Source organism: Vipera berus, assembly GCF_964194415.1.
Source record: "Vipera berus genome assembly, chromosome: 1".
Classification (NCBI taxonomy): Eukaryota; Metazoa; Chordata; class Lepidosauria; order Squamata; family Viperidae; genus Vipera; species Vipera berus.
Window position 1 is genome coordinate 163,659,542 of NC_138202.1, and position 15,753 is coordinate 163,675,294.

General features: G+C 39.6%; 1 protein-coding gene across 2 annotated transcripts in view; it reads right to left on the reverse strand.

The window, feature by feature from the left end:
- Positions 1 to 291: 291 nt before the first annotated feature.
- The window catches only part of ZNF385B (zinc finger protein 385B), a gene marked incomplete at its 3' end in the record, with an annotated part of 225,654 nt that continues 210,192 nt past the window's right edge, over positions 292 to 15,753 (reverse strand). For both annotated transcript variants that reach the window (XM_081318302.1, XM_081318303.1), the window contains 4 exons: positions 10,997 to 11,254; positions 5,476 to 5,654; positions 2,821 to 2,922; positions 292 to 513 (listed from right to left, as the gene is read on the reverse strand). In XM_081318302.1, coding sequence (XP_081174428.1) covers positions 292 to 513; positions 2,821 to 2,922; positions 5,476 to 5,654; positions 10,997 to 11,254 — 761 coding nt within the window. The remainder of the gene's footprint in view (positions 514 to 2,820; positions 2,923 to 5,475; positions 5,655 to 10,996; positions 11,255 to 15,753) is intronic.

The following is a 15,753-nucleotide window of genomic DNA, read 5'->3' on the forward strand; positions in this document are numbered from 1 at the left end:
GTATACAATTCTTGTTTTTCAAGTCACACAGGAAAATATTCCACATTCCTTCTTTACAAAACATAATATCCAGTTAAAAACAGACATATGAACCTTTGACATATTTTGTATGGATTCTAGATTGCAATTCATCCCAATGAGTTTTGTAACTTATTTCCTGGGGACGGAATCAAGCACAAGATCTTAAAAACACAGTCTTGTAAAAGAGAAAAAGAAAAAAGGGACATCTTGCTCTCATCTTCTTTTGTCATTGTTCCAAATGGCCAAAGTTATGCCTTGCTTATTCCCAATTCAGTAGGGAGCAAAGAGGATGGATGCTGGAGTAGCTCGGAGAGGCCCATGTCCTGCCCTTAAGAGAGCTGTGGGTATCGCAGGAGCCTGGAAGAGAGCAGCGGAAGGTCGTGGTGGGAGAGTCAGAGCTGTGGATACAGCCGCAGCTGCAGCAGCCAGAGGAGAAGAGAGAAAGGCAGGTGCCAAAGGCTTAAGAATATCTTTTTGGAAGGCCAGCTTTGCCTATGGAAAGAAGGGAAAGAAATACTGCTATAAATGGTTAACATAACAACAACAACAACAATAAAGTTGGAAGGGACTTTGGAGATTATCAAGTACAACCCCTTGCTCAGGCAGGAAACCCTATACCAGTGATGGTGAACCTTTTAGAGACCAAGTGCCCAAACCGCAACCCCAAACCCACTTGTGTATTGTCGGGTGCCGGGTGGGCATGGCCCATTGGGTGGGTGTGGTCCATTGGGTGGGCGTGGCTGTGATGGTAACAGCAGACTGGGTGGGACTAAAAAGTTCAATCAATCAATTCCAACTTTGCAAGATCTTTTTTTCCCCGCGAGAAGTTGAAATTGATTGATTGATTGAACCTTTTTTTTTTTGCACACGGCGGCGGAGGCCTAAAGTGAAAAGGTTTTATAAAACCCAGCTAAAGGCCTAGGACTGGGGCGATGGCGCGCGTGCCCACAGAGTGGGCTCTGCGTGCCACCTGTGACACGCATGCCATAGGTTTGCTACCACAGCTCTATACCATTTTAGACAAATGGCTGTCCAGTCTCTTCTTAAAAACTTCCAGTGTTGGAGCATTCACAGCTTCTGGAGGCAGGTTGTTCCACTGATTGTTCTAACTGTCAGGAAATTTCTCCTTAGTTCTAGTTTGCTTCTCTCCTTGGTTAGTTTCCACCCGTTGCTTCTTGTCCTGCCTTCAGGTGCTTTGGAGAATAGCTTGACTCCCTCTTGTTTGTGGCTGCCCCTAAGATATTGGAACACTGCTATTATGCCACCCATCACCCTTCTCTTCACTAAACTAGACATACCCAATTCCATCAGCCGTTCCCTATATGTTTTAGCCTCCAGTCCCCCAATCATCTTTGTTGCTCTTCTCTGTACTCTTTCTAGAGTCTCAACATCTTTTTTACATTGTGGTGACCAAAACTGGATGCAGTATTCCAAGTGTGGCCTTACCAAGGCATTGTAAAGTGGTATTAACACTTCACGTGATCTTGATTCTATCCCTCTGTTAATGGAGCTTGTTTAAAAGGTTTCCTGACACAGCTTTTAATTTCCTGCTCTTGCCCCTGGCACCTTTCCTTTCTCAGTTTCAGCCCAGGAGGTTAAAAATGGCTGCAACATTTCATATCCATTTTTCTCTCACATTCAGCTGCTGGCGAATCAGCAGAGCTTTCTGGATGAGTTTTGGGTTGTGCTGCATTTCATTAATGCAAGATGGGGAGTCCTACCCCAAATTTATGCTGTATAGTAGTTAAAAGTGGCAAGGAGAACAAGGTCAACAACAGAAAGAAATATACCCTGAGCACTTGGGAAACAACTGCACCTATTCCAATAAAGCACAGCCGATTCCTCAGACAAAACAGTGACAGTGTAACATCCTATGTTTGAAGAAAAAGGGAAGATGATCTGGTTGTTTTCTTGTAGATGTAAATTAGGTACTTATCTGGGGCTTATGCCCTAGTGTGACTTCAGCTTTTTCACCAAGAAATTAATGAGCTAATAAAACCTGAAGGACTTCAATTTCATTTTTTATAATGAAGGAGGCATATTAGTTTTCTGTTTGTTTTTAAAGGTCAGCTGAAATGTGCTATACATTAAGATGGAAAATAACTGTACCTTGAACACTCCTGACGTTTAAAAAAAACCACTCCTGACTTTTTAAAAAAAAAAACACCTAGCTTCCTGAAAAATAATTGCCACTGAATTTGGTGGAGATGTTGTGATTCAGGGTCAGCCTGTGGGTTCAGCATTTGGGTCGGACGATTCAGAGGAGGAGGAGGGGGGTGTTGGAGAGGTTGCTGATGAGAGCCCTCAGCCAGGCCCCTCCCACCTGGTCACGACGCAGAGCCAGTTGTGTGAGCTTGACAGCGTGGATGAAGATGACCCACAGCTGGCCCTGTTCAAGGATGCCCGATGCAGGAGGCAGTCAATCAGGAGTAAACAGTGGAAGGCAATGGGGCACCTTGGAAGGAGGCAGAGAGAAGCCACACCCTGAACTGTATAAAAGGGGAATGCGTGGGAGGGCTGGTTTGCTGAAGGCAACCGCTTGAATAGCTCCTGTTTCATGGTTCGTGTCTTGTTCTGTTTGCTTTTGTGTCCATAAATTTGGCAGGCTTAGTTCCAGGCTCTTGCCTTCTTGTAAAAGGGGTTGTCCCTGCCTTATCTGCAGGGCCGGTAGCAGGCTGGTACAGAACAGGAGAGCCTCCTTTTGAAAAATGTACACATCTCTTTTCCAGACGTATTCATGAATGTAGAGAAGGGTTATCAAAGCTTTTCAATAGGATAACCAAACCAGGCAATACTTACTGCTAGAATGTTTGGATTACGCTGTAATTTGTTATACGGGCTGTATTTCGGTTTTGTCGGTTTCCCTGCAACTTTGTCCTTGTGCCTCCTGCTAGAAATGTGCTGAAAAATCAATACAAATGTTGTGTTTAAAACTTATCAGTTGATACTGTGACCGGTGTATACTCTCCAAGTAAACATCTCTACTTATTTCAGGGGAAGGTAAGTTGACGAAAGCTCAGAGAGGGAATTTATAGTGGATATAAAAAGTCTACACGTCCCTGTTAAAATGCCAGGTTTTTGAGATGTAAAAAAATGAGACCAAGATAAATCACCTCAGATTTCCCCCCCCCTTTAATATAACATATAAGCCGTACAATTCAATTGAAAAATAAAATGAACCCTTTTAGGGGGAAGAGGGGAATAGCAATAAAAAACAAGAATAATGTTGCTGCAAAAGCGTTCACACCCTTTAATAAGTAGGGATGTGGCTGTGTTCAGAATTAACCAATCACATTCAGTCTGATGTTAAATAATGGTCAGTATACATCTGCCATCAATTAAAGTGATTGTGATCAAGCCCATGTAAAGTTAAGTTGTGCTAGTAGGATTTTTCGGACATTTACCCAGTTGCCTCTTACAGCAAAAGCCATGGTCTGCAAAGAGTTTACAAAGCATCAAAGGTCTCTCAACGTTGGAAGGTATTGGGAGAAGGGTAAAAAAAACAAAATCCAAGGCGTTGGATACACCATGGAACACAATGAAGATAGTCATCAACAAGTGGAGAAAATGTGGCACAACAGTGACATTACCAATAATTGGATGCCCCTACAATATTGATGGAAAAAACAAGAAGAAAACTGGTCTGAGAGGCAGCTAAGAGGCCTACAGCAACATTTCTGGCAAGTACTGATTATGTACTACATGTGGCAACAGTCTCCTCTATTTTTCATATGTTTGGGCTTGTGGAGTAGAGTGGCAAGACGGAAACCTTTACTTACATTTTTTTTGCAAAAATCTATATCAAGTTTGACAAAGGCATGTGGGAAAATATGTTATGGTCTGATGAGACTAAGGTTGAACATTTTGGCCACATTTCTAAGAAATATGTTTGGGGCAAAAACAACACTGGGCATCATGGGAGGTACATCACACCCTCAGTGTAGCATGTTGGCGGCAGTATTATGCTTTGGGGCTGCTTTTCCTCAGCTGGAACTGGAGCTTTAGTCAAGGTGGAGAGAATTATGAACAGTTCCAAATATCGGTCAATTTTGGTACAAAACCTTCAAGCTTCTGATAAAAGTCGAAGAGGAATTTCAACATGACAATGACCCAGAGTACCTCCAAATCAACAAAAGAATAGCTTCACTGGAAGAACAAAGTTTTAGAATCGTTCTTTCAGAGCTGGGACTTGACAATCTATGGGGTGATCTGAAAAGGGCTGCGCCTAGAGACACACTCTCAATCTGACAGATTTGGAGCGCTTTTACAAGGAAGAGTTGGCCAAGATTCCAAAGGCAAGACGTACCATGTTGATGGCTCCTATTCCAAAAGACTAAATGCTGTTGGAAAATCAAAAAGTGCTGCAACAATGTATTAGTTTAAGGGTATGCATGCTTATGGAACCATGTTATTACAGGTGGTTTTTTTTGTTATTTTTCCCCCTAAAAGATTTGAGTTTGCTTTTCAATTGAATTATACAGCTTTATAACTTACATTAAAGGTTACATTAAATTCTGAAGTGTTTTATTTTGATCTGATTTTTCTTCTATCCCAAAAATGTGGCATTTTAAGAGGGACGTGTAGATGTTTTTATATATACTGCCCATACTGCTTATGCAGTATATCTGCAGAAACAAGCAACTAATGCTAACATTAAAAAGCATAAAAATATTTATTTCAAATATGTATGGATCAAGACTTTCCTGGATAACAATAAAATTTAAAGGATGTTTTGAACAATAAGACAGCAAGATAAATAAGTGGGGAAGATGTGCTGGCAGCCATTTTGTAACAATCAGTCCTTTCCAATAGAACTGGAAATAAATTTATCAAATTTATGGTCATCCATCTTACACAAGGTGGTATACAATGAAACCAACAATTAAAACATATTATAAAGCTACTTAAAAGTTAAATAATTAAACAAGAGCAATATCACAAGAGGGTTAAAACTGCAATGTTGCATGTGATACTGCCAATATGTATAGTAAAGGCAATCATAAGGCCACAATAAGCAGTTGTTCATTTGTTGGTTTTCCTAGTGTGGAGGCAGGCTGCTGTCATTTGCAAAAGTAATTGTTTTACTCAGTAACGACATGGTTACAAATGCTTTACCAATACTGTTGACCAGTAACACATTTTGTCTAAATATTTTCAGCATGATGACAAAGGGGTTATATTTGAAGGCATATCCTGAGTTGAGTTTAGTGCTAATAACTAATAGGAGTACACATGGGAGATTTTTGATCCTGTTTGATCAATGGATTAGCCCAGACATGTCAAACTCACGCAACGTATCAGGACGGTTTTGCCATTGCCGGCAATGGGTGGGCGCAGCTTCCGGATGACGCGTCTGGCCCGTGCGTAGGCAGTTTGACACCCCTGGATTAGCCTGTATCAAATTAAATGATGCTAATTAACAGAATAAGTATGTAATATGTACAAAAGACATACCTGCTTAAGTTGAATTTCTGAATTGACATGGACATCACAAATCTCACAATGAAAAGTTTTGTTCTGTAGTCCCGAACCCATACTAGTTCCATGAGTCTTCAACCTGGATCCAGGCCGAGGATAAGATTTAATTGGACCAGCACCATTCCTAGCTTCAACCATTGTCTTGTGTTTGGAACCTGGCAAGTCATTATTATGAAAGAATCAGAAAACTTTAATGAGGAAACACAGGTTTTTTTAGGCACTGAAACGTTTCTATTCTTTCCTAGATTTTCTGTTAAATAAGTAAATACAAGTAACAAATTTATGGTTGATCTCAGTCCTTTTTTATACAGTGCTCTGCAGGTTTTGGAAATTTTCATGACACTTCAGTACCCATTCACACAAATATGAGACTGGCAGGCTCTACCGGCATGGATCAAAAGGATTGTGGCAGCCTGGCAGGATCCAATCTGGGTCGGTCACCAGGACCAGAGGTTTTGTCTTTTGAGGTTTCAGACCCATCTTCAGCACGAGTCTGAAAGCTCTGAAGATCAAGTCTACCACAAGTCCGAAAGGAAGGAAAAAAACCCACTGGTCCTGGTGACTGACCCAGATTGGATCCTCCTGCAACATTATTCTGGGACACATGTATTTATTTGTCATAAAAGGATCATTTATCACACCCTCTTACTACTAAATCACCCACAACTTCATATGTAAGAAAAGCGTGATTCCTGAAAATTATTCCTATTTTTTATCTTTTTAGAATGCTAAAAAAAGGATTCTAGAAAGAAAAGACATTTTAAAGTAATAACAGTTATGCAGTAAAATGAATTGCTCAACTTCTTTATGAACTGATTTTTTTTTATTTCCATGTTCTTCTGTTGTACATAAAGGAGAAATAATGAATCATATTCCCTAATAGTACTAATGAGTACAGATTCATTTTTATTTTTACTCTTTGACGTATTGCTACCATTCCCACAGATATTTAAAATTCTCCTTCCAGCATTCTTGCATATTAGTTTTATCCTAAATATTTAATCGCTTTTATTTTTAATGCCATTCACTCTGATGAGCCCTCTTCATTCACATTTAAAACAGTTTTAAAAAAATTCTACCCAAATTACTCTGCATGTTGTACTTCTTGTACATAGAAATAATCTTATGCTTTAAATCATGTATTTGAAGCAAGCAGATCTTTTACCTGGAGATGCTCTTAAGACAGTCATTATTCTCAATTATCTTTGAACCTCCAAAGAATCCAATCATTTTATGTACTCCCTCATTTTGTTTATCCATATCCATTTTTGTCACCTGGCAGGGTTACTCCCAGATCACATTTATTCAGAATGTTGCACAATTCTTTCAACAACATCAACCCTCGTTCCTCCATCATTGCCATTCACTGGAGCATAGCACACAACTGTTTCTAACCTATGGCTTCCTTCTTTCATATGCACCCAAAAGAACTTTGATATACTAATTCCAATTCATATTTTTCATATACTTTTTAGTTCATAGTTAATACTTCAATTTATAGTTAAAATTACACCTTCATTTTTCCGTATGTATTCAATTCCATTCCTCAAGATCAGTTCCCTTCCAATTTTCTTACATCCTTCGCCTTTTTAAATTTCATACAAAATAACTGCAAGTAAAACATTACTGCCTGCCTTCCACCAGTTAGGAGATATATGCAATATACTGACATACCGTAGTTTCCGGCGTATAAGACTACTTTTTAACCCATGAAAATCTTCTCAAAGGTCAGTGGTCATCTTATACGCCGGGTGCTGAAAATTTAGGGACAGGGCTGGCTGGAAAACCTGGAGCGGATCTCCCATTTAGTCTGCGCAGGGAAAGCAGGACCAATTGGAGAAGAAGCTGCAGTCTGTGATTTTTTTACAGGCTGGGGTCTGGGCGTCTTTCCTTCTAAAGTTGAAGAGCAGCTGTAGTATATCCCAACTTGAAAGGCAGGTGGGGAAGGCAGCAGCCAGAGCAGTGGCTTAGCTCTAAGGACACATTTGACTCAGGAACTGGGCGGGCTGGCTGGAAAACCTGGAGCGGATCTCCCATTTGGTCTTTTTGTAAAAAAAAAATCCCATTTATATCCTGCCCTTCTCCGAAGACTCAGGGTGGCTTACAATTTAAAGCACAAATCAATGTGCTTAGCAATAGCCTTCATTCTATGTATATGCCTGTTTATTAGGGCTTTCACCCCCCCCAAGCAGCATTATTACAAAGTCAGCTTATTGCCCCCAACAATCTGGGTCCTCATTTTACCTACCTTGGAAGGATGGAAAGCTGAGTGAACCTTGAGCCTGGTGGGATGCAAACCTGCACTAATTGCAGGCAGCTGGTGTTATTTAAGGCTCTGCGCAGGGAAAGCTTTAGAGTGAATTAGGAAAAGTGAAAAAGTGAATTAGGAAAATAGGGAACGGTTGCTGGAATTGGGTATGTGTAGCTTAATGAAGAGAAGGGTGAGGGGTGACATGATAGCAGTGATCCAATATCTCTGGGGCTGCCACAAAGCAGAGGGAGCCAAGCTATTCTCCAAAGCACCTGAAAGCAGGACAAGAAGCAATGGATGGAAACTAGTCAAGGAGAGAAGCAACCTAGAACTAAGGAGAAACTTCCTGACAGTTAGAACAATTAACCAGTGGAACAACCTGCCTCCAGAAGTGGTGAATGCTCCAACACTGGAAGTTTTAAGAAGAGACTGGACAGCCATTTGTCTGAAATGGTATAGGGCTTCCTGCCTTAGCAGGGGGTTGGACTAGATGACCTCCAAGGTCCCTTCCAACTTCTTCTTCTTCTTCTTCTTCTTCTTCTTCTTCTTCTTATTATTATTATTATTATTATTATTATTATTGTTTAATCCACTTGCACTGTTTTGTTTACATGTTTGATGACAAACAGCCTTATGTTTATAAGTGACAGTTTTCCTACTAAGCACCTGCATGTCATAAGCATTTGAATTAAAATTACCATATTAAAATCAAATCTGATTTTTTTAATTTTTATTTGGTGTGCGTTGGAAGAGGGGTAGTCTTATACGGCGAGTATAGCCCAAACCCTATAATTTAACAGGAAATGTAGGGGGTCGTCTTATACGCCCAGTCGTCTTATACGCCGGAAAATACGGTACACAGGGATGCAAAAAACAATCACTTTTCTCTTTTAAACCACTGTTATAGCAGAAGACAAGTTTTTCTGAAAGTTTTCAAAAAAGTCAATTTCTAATATAAAGATCAATATCCTGTGTTTCCTTTACAACTTGAATTTGAAGACATGCAAAGGTGAATCAGCAGGGGCAAGGTTTTTTTCCCCCCATTCACCAATTCTTTGCAATGGAGCTTTCAAAGGAAAAAATGGCTACAAATGCAATAAATTAGATATTTATGGTGGAGAGATTCAATAGTTCAATAGCCTCCTCTATGATGACCATGGAAACTAACTGAGTAACTTTCAGCCAATTGCTAAGGACAATGTACCTCATAGGTTACAAGAATAAAAGTACTGTATTACATACACAGCCTTGAAAGTTTTTTAAAAAATCAAACACAGCTCTAATATAACAACAGAATTAAGCAACAGCAGAGTAAGAGCAAACTGCTTCTTTCTTGCTTTAGGAATCCTTGTTTGGCATTCTAATCCCAGCATTCTCTTTAGCTCTAAAAATTTCTAAAATTAATTTCAGAACTGGAGTGTGTAGTTCCTTCAAATCATTTTTATGACTCTCTGCCATCCACTGATGCACAGTATGATTAATTAAAGTTGAAACACTTAATTGATTTGCATATGTGCTTCGGTGTATTAACACAAGCAGAATCTCAATACAATCAGCATACTTGCTTTTTATTTTTATTTTTGTATGTTTAAGATAAAAATAAAAAAGACAAGAAATCCCAGGTAATTGGGCTGGCAAGGGGGTAGTCTGCATACCACCTGTGAAAGTTTACATGCCAGTAGCCTGTGGGGCACAAGCCTGCATAGGATAGGAGCAGCCCTCTTCTCTCTTTCTGTGCTATCTGCCCCCTTCCTCCTCTCCACCGGAATGTGGAGGTAGGATCGAATAACTTCTTAAGAGAGCTCTAAACCGGGGGCGTCAAACTCGCAACGTCACGTGACATGTTGCGACCTATCGCGACTTTTTTTTCCACTGCCGGCAATGGGGGTGGGTGCGGCTTCGCTATGATGCATCCGGCCCGCGGGCCGGCAGTTTGACACCCCAACTCTAAACTGATTGCTTATAGAATGATATAGTACAACTCTGCCTTTTCCTGAACTACCTTTTTATTTTGCAAAACATTACACAAAGAAGAATCGAGACATATGATTATGAATTGACCCTAAGTGGACACCAGCTTCCTTTGTGGATTCTTATATCAACATTACTTTTGGTCCTGATCCTAGATAAATGGGGCAAACAGAGGAGGCGGGCATTTCTGTGTAAGTCCCAGCACTATAGCAAAGAGAATTACATTTTTAATATTTTTGTTATACTACTTATTTTTGATCCTGGATAAAAGAGAGGCCAACCTTATGGCACATAGGTAAAAGGTAAAGGTTCCCCCGCACATGCGTGCTAGTCATTTCCGACTCTAGAGGCCGGTGCTCATCTCCGTTTCAAAGCCAAAGAGCCAGCGCTTGTCCGAGGATGTCTCCGTGGTCATGTGGCCAGCATGACTAGACGCCAAAGGCGCATGGAACATTGTTACCTTCCCACTGTAGTGGTCCTTATTTTTCTACTTGCATTTTTACGTGCTTTCGAACTGCTAGATTGGCAGAAGCTGGGACGAATAATAGGCGCTCACTCTGCTACACGACACTCGAGATTTGACCTTCTGATCGACAAGCTCAGCATCCTAACCCACTGAGCCACGTCCCTTATGGCACAAAATTATAATCATATATTATTTCTAGCCTTGTTTTTATACTGAAATTAGTAGCTTCAACATTTAGTCAAAACAGTCTCTTCTTCTTCTTCCTTTCCCCCCCCCCCCAATGCATTTCCTCCTGTTGGATTGTGTGAGTGTAGCCATCCTGGCCAAAGTCAGGGAGAAATACGTGAGAAAACACTGGAATAGCAAGATCATAGTAAGAATGATTACTGCCAAAGCTGGCGAGTAGAGTACCAGCAAAGGCCTTGTCATTAACTATAGAATGGGGGCTTTAATAAGGTGGATTGCAACAGGTTCTCTTGAAATCTTAAGTACTGAATCTCTTCCTTATATTAGGATGCAAAATACAGGGCTGAGAGAAACCATTTATCTGAACAACAAGGGCATTCGTGGAAAATTGGCTTATTAAGCATGTAATAGTATAACCAGATGAATAAGATCTTTAATAAAGAACAGAATTTATGCTTCCTGGGCTGTTGAGAGGTAAGAAGTTAGTAATTGCCACAATATATTTTAAATAAAACATCCTTTCCAAGAAAAAAAAATGACCCGAGAGACAAGAAGTTATATACGCTGCCTAAATTTTCTAAAACATACAGGTATGCGTTTGGTTATTTCTGGTAAAGACTCACCTGTATTGTGTGCTTCTAACTGAGATAAAGAATTCACAGCCACTTTGCATAATGAACAATACAGTAATTTTTTGGCTTTCTCCTCTTCGGATTCAGAAATGGCAGTTGTAGTCCCATTTGTGCTCTTAGAAGAAACTGGCCACAAAGGTGTGGTTACTGCAGCTGCTGCTACTGCTGCGCTGGCAGACTCAGATATAAAGGTGACCGCTTCAGCCCTTGAAAGTTGGCAAGTGTCATTAGCTTTCAGAATTGCCCTATCTTAAAGAGAAGGAGAGAAAGAATGAATATGGGGCTGACAATTCTAGCAACACCATTCCAGCTATCCCTTGAAGCAGTCTTCCTCAATCTACGGCCCTCATAAAGTATTGATGCTGTAATTCCCAGAAATCCCAACTTGTCAATGGTCACGCCGTCTGGAAATTCTTGCCTTCTACACATCTGGAAGGCATGAGGTTGCCAAAGGCTAATTTCTGACATCTTTTAGGGCAATTTCTTTTAAGAGGAAAGTCTTATATTAATCAGAGTTTGATGGAACTCAACCCAGAAATCTCAACTAGCTCATGAAGAAAAAATGATATACCCAAATAATCAATGCCTGTATTCTTAAAATGATAATAACAGCTTTTGGATTCAACTACAGCTATATGAAGAAAAACAGCTATAAAAGAATTGTATTGGACAGAATAGGCCTTTCTGCTTGCCTTATAGGGGGTTGAATATTCTGAAATTTCGCGGTAATGTGAGAATGAGCTAATCTGAAACAAAGTTTAACATTTGAAGTATAGACTATATGCTACAAAATCCTTCCACTTTTTAATGCAACAGTCTAGACCAGGGGTGTGAAACTGCCGGCCCGCGGGCTGGAGCGTCACAGAGAAACCGCGCCCATCCCATTTTCGGCAATGGGAAAAAGTTCCGTGACGTCGCGAGTTTGACATGCCTGGTCTAGACTGTCCAGTTGCATATTTTTTTAGCTATTCTAAGATTGTTTCTTACATGGAATTTTACAAAATTAAAATTATCTATCCAAAAGTTGCATGTAAAACTTAAAACTTTGAACAAAACAGGGCTGCTTGAAACATAAGTTAAGAAACATCTTCAAAGGAAATCTATCGGTGTTCCCCAAAGGAGATGGATTACGTTGATCTTCTGGGGAAAAGGAGAATTGACCCAAGAATTGCAAAAAAGAAAAAAAAAGTTAACACTGTCATGCTAGCAGCTCTGTCTAGGGCAGGGCTCTTCAAACTTGGCCCTTTTATGACTTGTGGACTTCAACTCCCAGAATTCCTCAGCCAGCGTGCCTGGCTGAGGAATTCTGGGAGTTGAAGTCCACAAGTCATAAAAGGGCCAAGTTTGAAGACCCCTGGTCTAGGGCTTCCCCATCACAGAAGGGCTTTGCCTTCTGGAGTTAATTCCAGCCGATGGGAAAACTTGGTCTTGCTTCTTTGAAATGTGACTCTATTCACAGGGATTCAACTTAGCTTATGTCATGAGGCAAAGGAATGTACCTATATAGGGGAAACTGTTTCAACAGGAAATGCTATCCTAAAGCAGGCCAGGCAAAAAATGGCACAGAGGTAATGTCACTGTAATTCCTAAGAGTATATATACTCCTCAGTATACACACCACATGACCTTTCTGCTTTATACTGACAGCCAGTTTGTTTTTGGAAGAGATTAAAAAATGGAGGAGCTGAGTTACTTTTTCCAAGTGACTGGGCCAAAGTTATTGAGGACTTTAAAAGTAATGAAGACTTAAACCACAGGCCAGTTAACTTGAAATATCTTCTTCAGGATGGCTGTCCCCTCCTCAGCTCACTGAAGCCATCTAAGTGCTTTGCCTAAGGATTTTGTCTTAATGGCAGTACAGAAGCCAGGGCTGGTCTAAAGTTGCATGTGTTCTTCAGAATTTGCTTCCTTGATAAGGGGCTTTACTTAGCTTTGGGTTTGTTTTTTGTGTTTGTTTTTTTTTTAAAAATGGCCTTGAAACAGTCTCTTAGGCAAGCAGAATTTTAATAACTGATAATTCAAAGTTTATTTTAAATACTGTATCCTTAAGTTTAGTAATCATCTTTTTATTGTCGGCCAGGAGACAATTTTGCTAGTCCATGGTTTTATAAAGATTAATAATAATCAATATAATTTATGATGCAAGATTGCGTGTAACTGCAGCCATGACTGAATGTTCATTTTTATAATATCATTGGGCAAGAAATGTTGACGCAATATATGGCACTTAAATGGTCTTGAAGGAAGCAGCATTAGATTTCCTTTACCTTCAGCTGAGCCACATGCAACCTGACTACTCTCTTTTAAGGAATGTGACGTTACTCAAAGTACAGAAGAAAAGTAAGAAGCAGTAAACAGAAGAAATTAAAGATCGAGGAGCAGAGAAAGGGGAATCTAACTAAATCTCTTTACACCCACACCATTTCTTCCTATCCTTGCAAAATATCCTCATTTCCACCACATGGAATTCCATGCACCAATTCACACACTGCATTTGTTATTCAAATTTATTTCCCTCTTTTTGAAGATATTATCAGCCCCATCCAACCATAACTCCTCACTTTTGTCTCTTCTTTCAACCCTTTTGTTCTTAATGTAATTATTCTGTGATTTGACCTTCATTAATTCTCTGCATATTCTATGTATATGATCAAACGACCTCAACGCATTTCTTTCATACTAGTTGCTAACTTCTGGATTCATATTAACTCAGCACCCTTTAATTCTTAACCCTCTCTTTTCTTGTTTCATCAAACACGTTCTGAGGTATCCCGTTCCCACTGCGTTCAACACACTGTTGGGCTTCTTCTGATATACCCAACTCTCAAATTCATATAATAGAGTATACATATCCTTATACATAGCCATTTTTGTTTCTTCTGACAAAGGTTTATTCCTTGCAAAAGAACAACATGCTATCCATTATCTTCCGATCCAAATTTGCACCTACAAGTTTAATAAATTATTATTTTAAAATTTGTCCTTGCATTTTTCCATCTTTAGTAAACGCTCCACCAAAATGCCCCTTAATAATTTCTTCTTTTTTTGCCATGTATGTATAATTTCCAACTGTTCGCATTACATATTTATTTAAATTATGTATTTTCCCTGTCAGTACAATTACTTCAAAGTTTGATGCATTGGTTTTTGCACCCATGCTCCTCACTTCATTATGAAATCCATCTAATATTCACTGCAAACAATTCAGATCCTTAACCAACATAGCACTTTCTGCATACAAAGGTTTGCACGTATTTATACCTACACCTCTGTTGTCAACATAGTAATTTTGTCTTATTCCATGCTCAGTATTGAATCATTCGTCCTTTTATTCCCATACTTAATTTACTTATACAGTATAACTGTCCTATCATATTCGGTAAACAATGTAAACTATTTGTTGCATAATTCCACCTTATTCATTTTATCATATGCTTTTTCCAAATCAACAAGCATATAGTAACTAACTTTCTCACATTTCTCAGCAAGTGTTGAAGAGCAAAAATCTACTCTGCATGCCCCCTGCTGAGCAAAAAGTCCTATTGCACTTCTGAGATTTTGCTCTTTATCACCCCGTATACCCTTTTTGATGAGAATTCTGCTGAGCAATTCCCTGCCACACTTAACAAACTAATCTCCATTTACCTTTCTTACTTTTTCTTTGTATAAGTCAGGGGTAGGCAACCTTGGCTCTTTTATGACTTGTGGACTTCAACTCCCAGAATTCCTGAGCCAGCCAGGCTCAGGAATTCTGGGAGTTGAAGTCCACAAGTCATAAAAGAGCCAAGGTTGCCTACCCCTGGTATCGGTGAAGAATAATATTCTTAACAATCATCAGGCAAAGATGTGGTCTACACACGTGTTAAACAAATTGTGTAGCTATTCCATAAGCAAACCACCACATTTTTATATGTCTCTGATTATATCATCTGACCAATTCTGAATGCTCTCATTTAAGCATTTATAGCTTTACTTTTATTTTTTTTCTTGAATGCCTGAAATCTAGACGGGCAAGAGTCTAAATGTTCCACTTCTTTCAGAGCTATCCGACATTACAATCCTACCATATTCTCAACAGCCTTCTTGGGGAAAATAGGGCTATAATTCCAACTGTGTTGGTGTAGGTTTCTTCTTTAAATGGGAATAAACTAAGGTTCAAAGTTGCTGGAACCTTCCTCTTCTACAAGGTGGTGTCAAATAAAGCCTGGATCCAGCCTTTAATTCTTTCCTTGTCTGCGTTTACTAGTCAAAAGGGACAGGGATCAAATTCACAAACAGCAGAGCTCACATTACAGAATAGTCTGTCTGTTTTCCCACAGAGAGTGAATATCAGCAAATTCATTAAATGATTGATCAAACAATCACACAGTGCATTTGATGGGTCTTCTGCCTCACCTTCTCTTTCTGGTCCATTTTCTACCCTTACTCCATTGGCTGGAATTCAGCAAGGGTGAAGAAGTCCTCCTCACCATCCTTATCATTTCCCTAGCATCTGTGCCACTCAGATATTTCATGAAAATAATGACAGAGGCAATGTGATGTCACAGTGCAAATTCTGTCCCTTACATACTTTTGTTAGACATCATGATGCAAGCACAGAGTAGTTTACCTTCTGACTTACACTGTGTCATTTGCTTTCTTATCCCACTGTGGGAACTTTTGTTCTAAATTATGCTATGTAAATTGCCTCTATTTTTATTAGAGATGTTTGATCTCTGAATCATTTACGGAGACTCTATTTACCTAAT